The 17,810-nt window shown below is 44.9% G+C and overlaps 1 protein-coding gene and 1 pseudogene across 4 annotated transcripts in view; one reads left to right on the top strand and one right to left on the bottom strand.

Moving 5' to 3' along the window:
- Positions 1-17,810, top strand: part of WWP2 (WW domain containing E3 ubiquitin protein ligase 2) — a 170,992-nt gene that overhangs the window by 74,474 nt on the left and 78,708 nt on the right. For all 3 annotated transcript variants that reach the window (XM_053604753.1, XM_053604773.1, XM_053604759.1), the window contains exons 5-6: positions 6,865-7,002; positions 10,329-10,425. In XM_053604753.1, coding sequence (XP_053460728.1) covers positions 6,865-7,002; positions 10,329-10,425 — 235 coding nt within the window. The remainder of the gene's footprint in view (positions 1-6,864; positions 7,003-10,328; positions 10,426-17,810) is intronic.
- Positions 8,200-8,984, bottom strand: LOC128596027 (40S ribosomal protein S6-like; annotated as a pseudogene). Its single transcript, XR_008383048.1, has one exon. The product of XR_008383048.1 is annotated as a 40S ribosomal protein S6-like (transcript).

A 17,810-nucleotide genomic window follows, 5' to 3' on the forward strand; every position in this document is an offset into this window, starting at 1 on the left:
TCTTTGAGCCACAGGTGCTGCCCCTCCCCTAGATTCTCATGTCCAGACTTACTGCTCCTCCTTCATATGTCAACCTCCATAAAGTAGCTTATAAGGTATTGGTAGGCAGTGGGGACTTAGAACAGAAGGGCGCCATCCTATAACCAGAGAAGCACGTTTGCTGATTGCGGAAGTGAGCATGAGCTCAGGCCTTTGGCTTTCTCAGTGGAACTGAAGTCTCTTGCCAGCAGAGTATTTTCATTATGTATGTTCCATTTGGTCTTAATTGAATCTGGCTTCCCCCAGCCGTGTTCTAAATTGGCACTTTTTGCAGCCCCTGCCTATGATTTGCCCACAGCTTTGATTCCATGAGATTGGGGACCTCTGGAGCCTGGCTGATGTGCTCCGTGGGGAGTTGGGGCTCTCTCCTAACCTGTGCTAGGGAGGAGGCCAAGATAAAGTCTTTTCAGACACAGTGCCCAAGCTACCATCTGCTCGTGCCTGGATTATTGCAGTGACCTGCTACCTCGTCTGTTCTTTGTTCCTTTTGCAGCCAGAGTGGTTGTGCTACAGCAGGAGTGAGACTGCTTCCTTGCTCAGAACCTTGTAATGGTGCTCATGTCATGCAAAGCAAAGGCCGAGGACCTTGTAAGGGCTCCATGGCCTCACTGGGAGCTCTAGTTACCTGCTGCCTTCACCTCACTCCTCTCCTCCCTCCTTCCTGCCCAGCCGCACTGGCACCCACCTAGCACCTCTGAGCTTTTATTGCTCTCTGCCTGGAGTATTTTTCTTTTTCCTCCAGATACCCACATGACTTCCCCAAACTTTTTTTTTTTTTTAGAGACAGAGTCTCATTTTGCTGCCCTCGGAAGAGTGCTGTGGCATCACAGCTCACAGCAACCTCCAGCTCTTGGGCTTAGGTGATTGTCTTGCCTCAGCCTCCCAAGCAGCTGGGACTATAGGTGCCCACCACAATGCCCGCTATTTTTTGTTGCAGTTTGGCTGGGCCAGATTTGAACCTGCCACCCTCGGTATATGGGGCCCTACTCACTGAGCCACAGGCACCGCTCTCTTTTTTTTTTTTGAGACAGAGTCTCATCACATCACCCTTGGTAGTGTGCTATGGCGTCACAGCTCACAGCAATCTCCAACTCTTGGCATTACAGCTGACAGCAACCTCCAACTCTTGGGCTTAAGCGATTCTTTTGCCTCAGCCTCCCAAGTAGCTGAGATTACAGATGCCCACCACAACACCTGGTTATTTTTTATTGCAGTTGTTATTGTTGTTGTTGTTTTTTTTTTTTTTCCTTTGGTTTTTGGCCGGGGCTAGGTTTGAACCCGCCACCTCCGGCATATGGGACCGGCGCCCTACTCCTTGAGCCACAGGCGCCGCCCTATTATTGTTGTTTTTTAGCTGGCCCGGGCTAGGTTCTACCTCAGTGTATGTGGCTGGTGCCGTAACCACTGTGCTACAGAGGCCGAACCATTCCCCAGCCTTCTTTAAGTCTTTGCTCAATTGTCACCTTTTCAAGGGCACTTTTACTTGCCGACCCAAATTGGTCCCCCGTCCTCCTTTCATCTTTTTACAGCGGACTCCCACCTTCTAACAGATAAGCAGTGCGTTTTCTTTTTTCTTCAACTGCTTATGGTCTTTTTCTCCCAACTAGAATACAAACATCCCAGGGCCGCCAAGTTTTGTCTGTCTCGTTCCTGTTGAATGACAGTGCTCCTAAGCTAGTAGGTGCTTTCACGGCACAAATGTGAACTGCATGAATACAGACAGAGCGAGGCGGCAAGAGGAGCGAGTGAGCCTCCTGCTGAACTCGAGTTTGGTTATGGGAATGGGCTCACCACACCCGCTTCTTCATGAGTTTCTTGCTTTTTGAGCAATGCCTCAGAAGGCGGTAAGAAGACATGCTGGAGAGAAAGGGCCTTTGTAGAGTCGTCAGCCCGGTTGTAGTGAAACCAGAGGGCCCCAGAGGTGAGGTGACTAGGGCTGCTATTTATAACTAAGATTCCAGTACATGTTTTCCAGCCACACTGCGCCTTTCAGCCTCCCCCATATGCCCGAGTCTGTCACTCAATCAGCTAATGGTTGCTTTAGTCCCATTATGCATTGTAGGGCTGCTCTGGCTCTGGTTTTTTTTTTTTTTAAAAAGAGAATAATGGGGGGTTCTGTTCTCAGAGGTTAATTTTTTTTAATAGCATTGCCAATTAAAAAAACCTTTCTCCAAACTTTTTATTATGAAATTTACAAACACGCAGAAGAATCGAAAGAGTGATACAATGAACACCCAAACACCCTCTACCCAGATCTGGCACTTGTTAGCTTTTTACTGCTTTTTCTTTATCTATACGTGTGAACCATTTGAAGGTAAATTGCAGATATTGTGATATTAAACTCCTCAAAACTTCAGCCTATTCTCCTATAAAACCACTTGAGAAGAAGTTACAGTTATCATCATAATCAACTCCTGTACCTTCCCCAAGAGTGAGAACATCGTTATATAAAACCATGGTACCATTATTAGACCTAAGAACTTTAACAGTCATCTCAAACATCATCTAAGATCTAGTCCATATGTGCAAATTTCTCCAGTTGTCCTAAGAATATTTTTTTTCAGGGCAGCGCCTGTGGCTCAGTGAGTAGGACGCCAGCCCCATATACCAAGGGTGGCAGGTTTGAACCTGGCCCCGGCAGGTGCCTGTAGTCCCAACTATTCAGGAGACTGAGGCAAGAGAATCGCCTAAGCCCAAGAGCTGGAGGTTGCTGTGAGCTGTGATGCCATGGCACTCTAAATAGTAAATAAATAAATAGAATTATTTTTTTCAAACTGAGGTTTGGTCAAAATTCATGCCTCACATTTTGTGTTTGTGTTTTTCTAAATCTGGAAGACTCTCCTTCCTGCCTCCATCCCATTAAAAAAAAAATTTAATAGCATTGACTTAGCTAAGAGTCAGGACAGTTATGGTTTTGGCCCCCACATTCTGGTCTTGTCTGATTGCTTCCTTCTGGTTCATTTAAACTGTATCTCTGTCCCCTTAGTTTATGTGAACTGGGAAGTGGGTTTATGAGCTTAATTATGTTCAGGTTAAATCTTTTAGCAAGAGGACTTTTTTTTTTTTTAATTTTTTAATTCAAATTTTTACTTATTTGTTTATATTTAGGTACTTGTTTTTTGTATTATAAAGGAATTTTATTTATTTATTTATTTAGCGTAAATCATAACTGTGTACATTAGTGCAATCAAGGGGTACAATGTGCTGGTTTCATATACAATCTGAAATATTCTTATCAAACTGTTCAACGTAGCCTTCCTGGCATTTTCTTAGTTATTGTATGTAGACATTTGTATTCTGCATTTGGTAAGTTTTGCCTGTACCCATTCTAAGATGCACCATAGGTGTGGCCCCACCCATTACCCTCCTTCCACCCTAACCTCCCCCCTCCCTTCCCCTTCCTTGGCCCTTTCCCCATATTCTTGTGCTATAGTTGGGTTATAGCCTTCATGTGAAAGCTATAAATTAGCTTCATAGTAGGGCTGAGTACATTGGATACTTTTTCTTCCATTCCTGAGATACTTTGCTAAGAAGAATATGTTCCAGCTCCATCCATGTAAACATGAAAGAGGTAAAGTCTCCATCTTTCTTTAAGGCTGCATAATATTCCCTGGTATACATGTACCACAATTTGCTAATCTATTCGTGGATCAGTGGGCACTTGGGCTTCTTCTGTGACTTAGCAATTATGAATTGGGCTGCAATAAACATTCTGGTACAGATGTCTTTGTTATATTGTGATTTTTGGTCTTCTGGGTATAAACCTAGTAAAGGAATTATAGGATCGAATGGCAGGTCTATTTTTAGGTCTGTAAGTATTCTCCAAACATCCTTCCAGAAGGAACGTATTAGTGTGCATTCCCACCAGCAGTGTAGAAGTGTGCCCTTTTCTCCACATCCATGCCAACATCTCTGGTTTTGGGATTTTGTTATGTGGGCTACTCTTACTGGGGTTAGGTGATATCTCAAAGTAGTTTTGATTTGCATTTCTCTGATGATTAAGGATGATGAGCTTTTTTTCATGTATTTGTAGATCATGTGTCTGTCTTCTTTAGAGAAGTTTCTCTTCAGGTCCCTTGCCCACCCTGAGATGGGATCACTTGTTCTTTTCTTGCTAATACATTTGAGTTCTCTGTGGATTCTGGTTATTAAACCTTTATCGGAGGTATAACCTGCAAATATTTTCTCCCATTCTGAGGGCTGTCTGCTTGTTTTACTTACTATGTTCTTGGCTGTGCAGAAGCTTTTTAGTTTGATCAGGTCTCAGTAATGTATTTCTGATACTGCTTCAATTGCCTGGGGAGTCCTCCTCATAAAATATTCACCCAGGCCTATTCCTTCAAGAGTTTTCCCTGCACTTTCTTCAAGTATTTTTATAGTTTCATGTCTTAAGTTTAAATCTTTATCCAGTGAGAGTCTATCTTAGTTAATCGTGAAAGGTGTGGGTCCAGTTTCAGTCTTCTACAGGTTGCCAGCCAGTTCACTTTTAAAATAAATGAATGTGTTAATATTTCTTATTTAATAGTTTCAGTGGGTCAGGATTTGGGAGTGGCTTAGCTGGGCAGTCTGACTGGGGTTCTCTCATGAGGTTGCAGTCAAGAAATGTATTGGGGCTTGGCGCCCATAGCACAGTGGTTATGGCACCAGCCACATACACTGAGGGGGTGGTGAGTTGGAACCCAGCCTGGGCCAGCTAAACAACTGCAACAAAAAAATAACCAGACAATCTGTTTCTGAGATGGCTGCTCCCATGGATAGTAGATGGTGCTGGTAGTTGAAGAGCCTTAGTTCCTTCCCACACTTCTTGGCTTTCGAAGGAACTAGTTTCCACTGGAAACTGCAAGTGTTATTTTGTAGAAACATTGGAACTTACCAAGGCCCTCAGTGAAGCTAAAATGACAGCAGACCCAGAAAGGATTTGGGGAGGTCCGTGGCAGGGAAGAGGCTGAGGGAAGGCAGAAGGCTTAAGGGGGCTTACACGTGGAGAATAACTGGTTTCCACCTTATTATAACAGATCCTTATGTTGATCCAGACTTTTCTGCTCAGTTCTTAAAGGGCTATGTTTCTTTCATAGATTTGGAGCAGGCTTTTTTGAGGGGGGAGAAGGTAGGTTATCTCTAGAAAGTACTCAAATTTACTTTAGTGCTATGTGGAGACACTTAATTCTACATACCCTGACTTGTTCTAGAGAACAGGTAAGATAGCTTATTAAAATACAAGAGCAAGTTTGAAATAAAAAGGAGGTGGTGGAGTGGGTAGGTGGGAGGGAGGTTTGGATATGTGGCACGTCCCTGGCCTGGCTTGGTCAGGTGTGGGGAGGTGTGGAGGAACTACAAACCCTGTGGAAATCCTCTTAAAACTCCAGTGCTCTCTTGGTGATTGTTAAATAGCCCCGACTGGGAGGCCCCGGCTCCTGACTGGACTGAACTGGAGGGAGCGGAAGTGTTCAGTGCTGACTGAATTCTTACCCCATGGGGCTACTTGGTGTGGCCAGGCTCGGTGGCAGGGTCAAGGGCGTGTGGCGGCAGTTTCCAGCCTGCCGAGGGCTCAGTGCTCCTGCCTCACATCAGTGTGTTCTGTTTTCCTGCCACTCGCCTGAGGGACTGACCCTGCCTGGTGCCCGTGGGGACTGGGCGCGCGGGGAGCTTCTCCCCTCTCCCCTCTCACATGACTAATGGGTCCTGATCAGGCAGGAGTGAACTTTTATTATTTTAAAAGTTGTCCTTCATTTTAGGACAATACACTGTCAGAATTGAAAATTAAAAAAAAAAAAACAAACAAAAAAACTGGGCGGCACCTGTGGCTCAGTGAGCAGGGCACCAGCCCCATATACCGATGGTGGTGGGTTGAAACCCAACCCCGGCCAAACTGCAACAACAACAACAAAATAGCCGGGCATTTTGGCGGGCACCTATAGTCCCAGCTACTCAGGAGGCCGAGGCAAGAAAATCACCTAAAATCCAGGAGTTGGAGGTTGCTGTGGGCTGTGATGTCATAGCACTCTACCAAGGGTGATAAAGTGAGACTCTGCCTCTAAAAAAAAAAAAGAAAATTAAAAAAAAAAAACATTTTAAAATAAATACGAAACAAATACGTTTCTGTAATCCCTCAGTTAGAAAGAGATGGCATTTCCTTGGATTCTCTGACCTGTTTCTGTGGATAGGGAGGATGCTGCTTGCAACTGACTTCTTCCTCTGTCCCCATCAACATCCTTCTTTTTTCTTATGGTCCTGCAAGTATAATCAAACAAATCAGTAAGGTGAAAATTATGCGGCGGACCTAGTGATGACCGTGTTTAGGAAGGCCAGACCCGGTGGCTTACGCCTGTAATCCTAGTGCTCTAGGAGACCCAGGCAGTTGGATTGCTTGAGCTCAGGAGTTCGAGACCAGCCTGAGCAAGAGCGAGACCTCATCTCTACTAAAAATAGAAAAACGAATCAGGCATTGTGGCAAGTGCCTCTATTCCCAGCTAGTCAGGAAACTGAGGCAAGGGGATCACTTGAGCCCAAGAGTTTGAGGTTGCTGTGGCTAGGACATCATGGTACTCTACCCAGGGTGACAGAATGAGATTCTGTCTCAAAAAAAGGAAAAGGAAATGTTTAGGAAAAAAAGAGTACAGCTTTCTTACCGGCCTAATACAACAATGATGGCATTAGACAAACTCCTTCCCCCTTTTTTCTCTATGCCATGGGATAAATTTGAAGACACAGAAAAGCATTCCCAGGGAAGCCAGAGTAGGTGTGAAATGGGAGCCTCTAACTTAAGAATCTTAACCTGGGGTACGTTTGCTTTAGTCCGTTCATGTTGCCTTTTGTGCCCAACAGTGGAGAACACGCAGCTGACCTTGAACCTGCAGACGGAGAACAAAGGCAGCGTTGTCTCAGGCGGAGAGCTGACAATTTTCCTGGACGGGCCAACTGTTGATCTAGGAAGCGTGCCTAATGGCAGTGCTGTGACAGACGGTGAGTGCCGCCCTGCTTCTCAGGGCTATGCCAGGACAGGGCAGGGCTGGGCAGGGGCACGAGATGCTGAGAGCCTGGCTCTGTACCAGGCATCCTGGTTTAGGCTCTGCTCAGCCTGCCCCTAGCTAGCCCTGACTCTTCCTAGCATCCTGGATCAAAATCATAACACGGTTTTTCAAGAATTGCTTTCTGACCAGGTACCACAATAAACATCGTGTCTTTGTAAGTGTGTTATGTTTGGTTTGACAGCAGAGAAAAACATCTTTTTATCCCACATGGACTTTGGAAAACAAAATGTCTTTATCAAATGTGACTTTGGCCCACTTTTTTCTTCCCTAACACAGTTGAACTTCCTGGGGAGGCTGAGTGTGTTTATTATGAGACAGATTTGTTGGGGAGGGGACAGTGTATTCTCCTAGAGATACACTCCTAACAAAATACAGACAGAGAGGGGGAAATTGGAGCATGTCCCCAGCTCTCTCCTAAATGTTGGTAGTTTGTTTCTTTTGATCTAGTCTGAAATTAGTCACCTTTGGATCTAGCAGGAAATTATTTCATGAAGTCTGAGGTCTGAAATGGGTGGGGTTTCTCAATAATTTTTCTCATTAAATATTTTGTTAGATGTGATGTAATAATGGTACTTTCCAGGTGCCAAACAGGCTTTCTGTAGCTTCACAGGGGTGATATGTGAATTCTTATCCAAGGGCAGTTGGGCGGAATCTCAGTGGTTGGATGGGCTGCCATGAATGCTGAGAAGAATCCTTCAACTGGGTTGAGCAGTGCTTGGGGGAAACACGCCTCGTTTACTCATTCAATACTTATACGCATGGTCGAACTCCCAGGATGCCGTGGATCTTAGACCAGGTGCTAGCCAGATGGCAGTGGGCAAAATACACATGGTCTCCAATTCTTTTTTTTTTTTTGTAGAGACGGAGTCTCACTTTCTCGCCCTTGGTAGAGTGCCATGATGTCACACAGCTCACAGCAATCTCCAGCTCTTGGGCTCATGCGATTCTCTTGTCTCAGCCTCCCGAGCAGCTGGGACTACAGGCGCCCACCACAACGCCTGGCTATTTTTTGTTGCAGTTTGGCTGGGGCCAGGTTTGAACCCGCCACCCTCGGTATATGGGACTGGTGCCATACTCACTGAGCCACAGGTGCTGCCTGGTCTCCAATTTTTTTTTTTTAAAGAGATAAGAACTCATTTATTTGTTACTCAAAAACAATCCTTATTTTTGACTGGATTCAGACTTAGAAGTGGATGCCCTCAGAGAGGACAGCCTGCGTCTCTTGGCAATCTGTTCCTGGCGCTTTTCTTTGGTCTCCTTCATTCTCTTGGCCAAAAGTTTAGCATATTCTGCAGCCTCTTCCTTATTTTTCTTAGTACGCTGTTTCTTCAGAGCAATGCGCCGGTGTTTATGTTGTAAGACACGTGGAGTTACAAGACGCTGAATCTTGGGTGCTTTGGTCCTAGGTTTCTTACCTTCTTTGTTTAAGGGCTTTCTCACAACATATTGGCGAACATCATCTTCTTTAGACAGATTGAAAAGCTTGCGTATTCTGCTAGCTCTTTTAGGCCCCAGACGCCGAGGTACAGTAGTGTCAGTCAGTCCAGGGATATCCTTCTCTCCTTTTTTTACAATAACCAAGTTGAGAACACTAGATTGGCATCCACAGTGCAATCCCGAACAGATTTGCGCTTCCTTTCTCCAGTTCTCTGTGGTCTATAACAGGAATGCCCCTTACTCAGCAGCAGGCGGACACGGCCATGGGTCAAGACACCGGCTTCATGGGGAAACCTTGCTTGTAGTTTCCGCCACTGATTCGGACCACATAACCCTTCCATTCTTCACCCAGCGTGTCAGCAGCAACTTCTGTGGCCATTTGCTTCTCATAGAAAGTACGAAGTTTGCGTTCATTGTCCACTTCAATGAGTTTCTGGCAGCCAGTGGCTGGGAAGGAGATATTCAGCTTCATCCTGAAGTATCTGCTCCAATTCTTTTTTTTTTGTAGAGACAGAGTCTCACTTTTTATGGCCCTCGGTAGAATGCCGTGGCGTCACACGGCTCACAGCAACCTCCAACTCCTGGGCTTAAGCGATTCTCTTGCCTCAGCCTCCCCAGTATCTGGGACTACAGGCGCCCGCCACAATGCCCGGCTATTTTTTGGTTGCAGTTTGGCCGGGGCCGGGTTTGAACCCGCCACCCTTGGTATATGGGGCCGGCACCTTACTGACTGAGCCACAGGCGCCGCCCTCTGCTCCAATTCTTAAAGTTTATAATCTGCGTGGTGGGTGCTGGGGACAGGGGAATTTAGATGTCAAATGAGTAAACACAAATAATGGCGCAGCTGTAATGGTAACAAAAGCAATGAATGAAAACTACAAGATTGGCTCGGTGCCTGTAGCACAGTGGTTACGGCGCCAGCCACATACACCGAGGGTGGCAGGTTCAAACCTGGCCTAGGCCAGCTAAACAACGACAACTACAACAAGAAAATAGTCAAGCGTTGTGGCAGGTGCCTGTCCTCCCAGCTACTTGGGAGGCTGAAGTAAGAGAATCTCTTGAGCCCAAGAGTTGGAGGTTGCTGTGATCTGTGACACCACGGCACTCTACCCAGGGTGACATAGTGAGACTCTGTTTCCAAAAAAAAAAAAAAAAAAGAAAACTATAGGTGGTTTGAGAGTCCCAAACTCTATGTATTGGGGTTGAAGGGTGTCTTATCTAAATTGGGGGATTAGGAAGGTTTCTCTGAGGAAGCTGAGACCTGGAGTCTTGGCAGTCAGACAGTGTCTGGTTTAGTAGATGGCTTGGAGGCAGCTGGCGTGGTCAGGTCATGGGGAGGAGAGTGGTGGAGGTGAAGCTGAGACCTCAGCAAGGATTTAGAACCTCATCTTGAGAAACAGATGGTTTTCTGTTGAAGACCATCATGATCTGATTTGGCTTTTTAAAAGCTGTGGCTGTGCTCTGGAGAACTGTCCCTCCTTGCCACCAGTTGGCCTGGTTGGCATCTGTTCGTTATCTCATGTTTTTGAGGTTCAAGTTCATTTCATGTATAAGGCAGTGTGCTTGTAAGTGCTTTGGGCATTCCTGAATATCTTAGAGAATTAAAGCTATTTCCCCACTGTTGTGTGGCATGGATCAGATCGCATGACTATCCCTGTTCCTTCTAACACCAGGGGCTGCAGCTTGCTAGTTGTCCCTGCTCCCTCCCCCACTGTGGAGAGTAACTCTGATCCACAGAGGGCTTCTCTTCCTAGTGGCCAAATTTCAAGGGTTGAGCTTCTCAACGTTTCTGTCTTTTCTTGTGATTCATCCCCTTTCTAGGATCACAGCCACCTTCGAGGGAGTCCAGTGGGACAGCTGTAGCTCCAGAGAACCGGCACCAGCCCCCCAGCACAAACTGCTTTGGTGGGAGATCCCGGTAAGAACCCCCTTGTTGATGAGAAGGAGCCAGGAAGATGCTTTAAAGCTGTTAAAAAACCACATTGGGAAGTGGCGAGGCACAATTTGTGTTAAAAATCGTTGGAAATTTTAGAGATCTTACAACTGACTTAACGTGTTAAGGAAGCCAAAAGGGGAATATAGAACTCAGGATTCTTTAGGAGGGTGGAAGGTTCCTTGACAGAGATTCAGACTGGCTGAGTTGCTATCTGGTGAAAGAGAACTGTGGGACAGAGAACTTGACTGCTTATTTATATGTCAGGGGCTGTAGCCATAGTTACTCTTCCAGGACACATATAGAAACACTTAGAGCCATGGCTCTTTGTGTGTGAAATTGTCTGTGCATTTCTGTTTGGGGAGATGGCCCATGGTTCCCTCTGGAGTGTTGGTGAAGAACTTCTACACTTACAGTCCTGTTATACTTATCACAACTGATGTGATTTTGTTTACTGAAATTCCCATCTTATACCTGTGTTAATGGTGCAGACTCATTTCCATGGCAACTGTATTTCGAGGCCAGAGAGTATCTTTTAAGTGTATTAGAGGGATGGGGGAGGTGTTTATTGTTTATTACGATGTACAAAATCCCCAGACATTTAAAGGAACAGAATCATATAAAGGTAGTTTGCAAATCTTTATTATCTGCTGAATATAGGTAAATAACTGGTAGTAAAAATCCCAAGCAGATCCAAGGGAGTAGGGAATAATGCTTTGAAAAATGAAGTGTGATTTCAGCCAATACCTGCAGCATCTTGAAAGATCCCCTGAGGACAGCTATTAGCTTCTCAGATTTGGTTGTTCTGGGCTTCTGAGGTTGTGGTGACTGGCTGGCTAGTGCTGGAGGAAGAGAGGGTAGACCTTTGGATCTCTTTTCTACAGTGTCATCATTAGAAGTAGAGGTGCCATTTCCCTGTTCTCTTTTCTCCAAGTTTCTGCAAAGGCGTTGCCTCATACCCTGAAGACTGGTCACATTTTTTGTGACGAGCTAGATGATTTACAAGATAGGATAAATAGGTCCCACAGGGTGACAACTAGCAGTATAATTGGCGAATCTTAGGTCCATCCAGAATTGGAGGGGACTGAACCCCTTTAGCAGGAACAGCATGGGGCAAGGAACATTGCAGCATTTCACTCTTTGGACAATGACACCTTAGCTTTGGCGCAAGTAACTACCATTGTGGTCTTTTAGCTGACCTGGAAAGTTTGTGTTGGACATACTGATGTCACTTAATTTGGACTCAAAGGCAGGGTCTAGCTCTGAACAGACTAAGACCTAAGTTCTTGACCTATTTATTGGGTTCTAAATTTTTCTAGTTGATCAACCTCGAATTTCATAGATGCTGATAACCCTTGTTTATGGTCATTTGTGTTGAGGATAGTTGGCCATGGCTGGGCATGGTGGCTCACACTTGTAATCCTAACACTCTGGGAGGCTGAGAGGGAGGATTGCTTGAGCTTAGGAGTTTGAGACCAGCCTGAGCAAGAGCAAGACCCCGTATCTACTAAAAATGGAAAAATTAGTATGTTTCTGATAGTGTGCACCTGTAGTCCTAGCTACTCAGGAGGCTAAGGTGGAAAACTCTCTTGAGCCCAGAAGTTTGAGGTTTTGGTGAGCTGTAATCATGCCACTGCACTGTAGTTGGGGTGATAGAGCAAGACTCTGTCTCAAAAAACAAACAAAAACCCACCAAAACCCAGCAACAGAAAATCAGATGCATTTGCACCCATCACATGTGGTAGACGTTTAGTACTATTTAGTTAACTGGTGGGCAAAGGGCTTGCATATAGTGGAAGCCCTGTGGGAGCCCTCCCCAGTCTGCTATCTGCTCCTGTATTTTATCACACATGGCCTCTGAGGTTTTTTTACAGGTCTCTGCCATCTAAATATTTACTCTGGAATCTGCTGCCATTCAGACAACACTTCTGAAAATATCACTCAAAGGCAGTATCTTCTTAAGAACCCTTGTGCCCTTTGCTGTTGTGTGTATGATGGTCACTGTGCACCTGTACTCATGACCATGCGTGGTAGCTGGCAGTCTGCTAGGTCAGAGCGCAGGGCTTTGTAACTAGGAAATGTACATCAATTCCTGGCCTGTCATGTACTTGCTGTGTGTTATCGGATGAGTCTGGAAACTGCTGGGAGCCTCAGCTTTTTAGGTATAAGATGATGATGGAGATCCCATCTACCTCAAGGGGTCATTGTGGGGACTCGCTGAGATGAGGTGTGTCTGCCTGAGAGCCTTGTGTGCCAGGAGCACTCAGTGAGGGTGGCGCTGGTTTCTCTCTGTGTCTGGAGATTGTCTGTTATGCACCCACGCCAGCTCCCTAAACCTGAGAAGTGAGACTGTGCTGCTGCATTTATGTCAAGGACTATCTCCGGAAGGCAATCGATCAATCCGTCAGGATTCTAGGGCACTCCTTTGCTGTCCTGGCTTTCCCTGGGCAGAATGACAGGCTTCTGCCTGCTGCCTCCCAGACTAAATATTTAGCTTTTGCTGTCTGAAAGGTAGGTTTTTCTTGGACTTGGGTGCTATTCACCGTGATCAAACAAAGGTGCTCTGACATGCCTGTGAAGGTAAAGGTTGTGATGTCAAAGCAGCCCTTTCCTGTCCTCTGTGCCCTGCTTTATATGCCATAGAACTGCAACTGTGAACGGGTTTTATCTTAGGGATTCTTCTAGCCACGTTCACCCTGCAGAGCTCTCATTTGCAGCGAGGCAAGGTCTTAAAGCCCTGTTACTTAGTGGAATCTCACTTTTTCTTCAAAAATAATCAGGGCAATTCATGTGGCATAAATTTATCTGTAGACTGTTGTGTGCAGTCATTGTGTCTGGTTGTGTAAAGAAAGAGTTAAAATATTGTAAATTGCTGTATTCTACAACAGAGTACCGTCCCGTCCCATCCCATCCCGTAGTAAAAGTGAGTGAAAGACGGTTATATCAGTGTGGTTGTGGAATCTCAGAAACACAATGTTGAGCGAGAGAAACAGGTCACAGAAAAAAAAATACAGCATGAAGCCATTTATAGAAAGTTAAAAATACAAAACTAACCAATATGTGTTTTATGGATAGCTTCACAGGTAGGAAAGCTATTAAAAAATGGATGGGAATAACCATGAATTCAGGAAAATGATCATTTTGGGGGGGAAGGAGATGGGTATAACTTGGAAAGGTACAGACCAAAGTGTCTAAAGCACTGGTCATGTTATTTCTTAGCTTTGGATGGTAGGTCCCGATTGTTCATTGTACCATTCCTCTTTAAACTGAACATGTATTTAATATATTCCTTTGTTTATGGGCATATTTCACAATAAAAAAATTAAAACGTGCCATCTGCCAACCTAAGGAAACTGACCAGTGGCTGAAATTATTGTTTGCTCTTAAGGGAGACAGATTTCTAACTTTAGGAGTTGTACAGGGTTGATAATAGCCACTTGTGTTTCTTCAGCAGGGTTTATATCTGTAACAGTGTAGCCAGCGATTCTAATTTGATGTTCACATTGCCCTCGTACGCTGCACTGCTGTCGGGGTGCCTATGGCTCAGTCGGTAAGGCGCCGGCCCCATATACCGAGGGTGGCGGGTTCAAACCCGGCCCCTGCCAAACTGCAACCAAAAAATAGCCGGGCATTGTGGCGGGTGCCTGTAGTCCCAGCTACTCGGGAGGCTGAGGCAAGAGAATCGCTTAAGCCCAGGAGTTGGAGGTTGCTGTGAGCTGTGTGAGGCCACGGCACTCTACCGAGGGCCATAAAGTGAGACTCTGTCTCTACAAAAAAAAAAAGAAATGTCAAGGTGGTGGAGGTTGCTGTGAGCTGTGTGAGGCCACGGCACTCTACCGAGGGCCATAAAGTGAGACTCTGTCTCTACAAAAAAAAAAGAAATGTCAAGGTGGCTCATGCCTGTAATCCTAGCACTCTGGGAGGCCGATGTGTATAGATCTCCTGAACTCGGGAGTTCAAGACCAGCCTGAGCAAAAGTGAGCCCCTGTCTCTACTAAAAATAGAAAAACTAGCTGGGTGTTGTGGCTCTGGAGGCTAAGGCAAGAGGATCGCTCAAGCCCAAGAGTTTGAAGATGCTGTGCACTATGATGCCACGGCACTCAAGCCCAAAGCAACAACAGAAAAAAAATGGAAGTGAGAGAAATAAAAACCAAGGAAGTCAGACTCTTGTTCACAACATGTTCTTGTGGGAAGAGAGTGGGAACTTACTCATCCCTGTGGGAGGGCATTCATCTGTTCATGAGGGATCCACCCCCATGACCAAACACCTCTCCCTAGACCACACCTCCCAGCACTGCCACACTGGGGAGCAAATTTCAAAGTGAGTTTTGGTGGGGACAAACTAGTCATATTCCAAACCGTAGCAGGAGTTCAGGTGACATCAAACCCATAGGATTGTCTGTGAGTGATGCTGCTCTTCTAAGCACAGCCTTAAGATTTCTTCTGGCTTGAATACCTGACTCCTATGCCTAAAATCCCTGTGAAGTTTCCGTAGCCATACAGAGAAATGGAAAAAAAAAAAAAAGGACAATGCATTTAATTTGCTTTTAGGTTAATAAAGTTTTTCATCAATTGCTTTTAAAACTGTGTTAGGGATCTTGGTTAAGAAGCTATGTATAAACAATTTATTTTCCTGATATGTATATGTATTTAAGTTATTTTGTATAAGAGTACATGTGAGTGTGTGTGTGTGTGTGTGTGTGTGTGTGAGAGAGAGAGAGAAGGGCTGGTGTCCTTCACTTTGCCCGTGTCCCTCATTAGCTGTCACTATTGGCCAATGCTGACCAGAATCTGCATCTTTTTTTTGTTTGTTTGTTTGTTTTTATTTATTTATTGTCAGTTCATGTCCAATTTTATTGGTAGCTTATATTCTAGTCAGTAGTAGTTTGCTATTTAAAAGTGTTTATATTTCCAACATCCCACATGATCCTTTTTTTTTTTTTATTAAATCATAGCTGTGTACATTAATGCGATCATGGGGCACCATACACTGGTTTCATAGACCATTTGACATATTTTCATCACACTGGTTAACATAGCCTTCCTGGCATTTTCTTAGTTATTGTGTTAAGACATTTATATTCTTTTTTTTTTTTTTTTTTTGTAGAGACAGAGTTTCACTTTTTTTATGGCCCTCGGTAGAGTGCCATGGCATCACACAGCTCACAGCAACCTCCAACTCCTGGGCTTAAGCGATTCTCTTGCCTCAGCCTCCCGAGTAGCTGGGACTACAGGTGCCCGCCATAACACCCAGCTATTTTTTTGTTGCAGTTTGGCCGGGGCTGGGTTTGAACCCGCCACCCTTGGTATATGGGGCCGGCGCCCTACCGACTGAGCCACAGGTGCCGCCCCAAGACATTTATATTCTACATTTACTAAGTTTCACATGTACCCTTGTAAGATGCACTGCAGGTGTAGTCCCACCAATCACTCTCCCTCTGCCCATCTTCCCCACCCCCCTCCCCCCTTTCCCCATATTCTTAGGTTGTAACTGGGTTATAGCTTTCATGTGAAAGCCATAAATTAGTTTCATAGTAGGGCTGAGTACATTGGATACTTTTTCTTCCATTCTTATGATACTTCACTAAGAAGAATACGTTCCAGCTCCATCCATGTAAACATGAAAGAGGTAAAATCTCCATCTTTCTTTAAGGCTGCATAATATTCCATGGTGTACATATACCACAATGTATTAATCCATTCGTGGATTGATGGGCACTTGGGCTTTTTCCATGACTTAGCAATTATGAATTGGGCTGCAGTAAACATTCTGGTACAAATATCTTTGTTATAATGTGATTTTTGGTCTTCTGGGTATATACCTAGTAGAGGAATTATAGGATTGAATGGCCAGATGTATTTTTAGATCTCCAAGTGTTCTCCAAACATCTTTCCAAAAGGAATGTATTAATTTGCATTCCCAGCAGCAGTGTAGAAGTGTTCCCTTTTCTCCACACAGAATCTACATCTTAACATAGTTTTTGTGGGGCTTCTTTTACATGGAAAAGTTTCAGAACCTCTTAGAATAGTTTTTCTTTTCCTTCTTTTACTCTTTTCTTGATCCTGCTTTGACGAAAACATATCAAATTTATTGGCTCCATTGCTGTGGCATAATGACCTCTGAAGATTTAAAAGATCTGTAATCGCGGAGAGTTAGAAAGTCCCTGGTCTCGGTAAGCTCTAAACAGCTCATCAGCTGTGTCTGCAGACAACCTATCCCAGAAAGGAAAGAAAAATAAACTCAGCCGGGTGTGAGTCTGCTGGGAACCCTTCAGGAAGTCCTGGGAGGGCCTGGAGAGAATTGGGAAGCACAGCTAAGGGGAAGGAGCGTGAACCGGAGCTGGGCCTGCCTTCGGGTGCTGAGCCGTGCTCTCAATCATTGCCACAAGGAAAGGTTGCTGCGTGATACTGATTGGGAAGTGCAGTTATTTGGAGATGTTGCCTGTCAGTGAGAATCTGAATTTAGCACCTTTACTGGTTTTATTCAGGCCACCCACCCAATAGCTTATACTTAAAATCCGTTTATATACGGCCTCATTTTTATTGCTGGAGAGGAGAAAGGAATACAAAGAACAAGTGTAATTCATTTATTCACTCATTGATAACTAAGACATGTCCCTGCTTTCAGGGAGCTTGTGGGTAGGGCTTCCTTCTGAATGGTAGTTGGAGCAGGTTTGAGATGGTGGACAAGGGCCCCACTGCATTTTTAAAGTTAGACATCCAGAAGTAATCATGGCTGGACATAGCGGCGGTGCCTGTAGTCTGGCTCCTGGGGAGGCTGAGGCGGGAGGATCTCTTGCGCCCAGGAGTTTGAGGCTGCAGTGAGCCATGGTGATGCCATGGTACTCTAGCACCCCAGCAAGGGCAGCGTAGTGAGAGCTCGTCTCTTAAAAAAAAATGCAAAAAAGAATGGAAGAAAAGTAATCACGGAGATTAATTACACATTCATTTATACATTGATTTATTAATTATGCATTAATTAAAATAAAAAATTATCATTATATACTCATTCAGATCTGTTTATTTCATGGGTATTTATGTGGCTTTTCTTGGGTCTGAGCCTAGAGAATTGTGGTGGATACCAGAAAGCTGAGTATAAACCTGGAGGGTGGAAGGCAGATGGCTCCAGTTGAAGGCGTACTCATATGACATACATTGAATGCCAGGCTCTGAGCTGGGTCGGGTGATAAAACGATGAAAAGTCATGGTCCTCTCTAGCAGGAGACAGATAACCCAGGTGATAATTGTGATCTAGTGTGATGGGTCTCGTAGTGGTGGTGTGCACTCACACAAGAGGAACAAAATCGGAGGTTTACTTGGGGGGCTTGGGGAAGACCTCACACATTGGTGCTGATTTTGTGTTTTGTATG

Source organism: Nycticebus coucang, chromosome 2 (assembly GCF_027406575.1).
Source record: "Nycticebus coucang isolate mNycCou1 chromosome 2, mNycCou1.pri, whole genome shotgun sequence".
Classification (NCBI taxonomy): domain Eukaryota; kingdom Metazoa; phylum Chordata; class Mammalia; order Primates; family Lorisidae; genus Nycticebus; species Nycticebus coucang.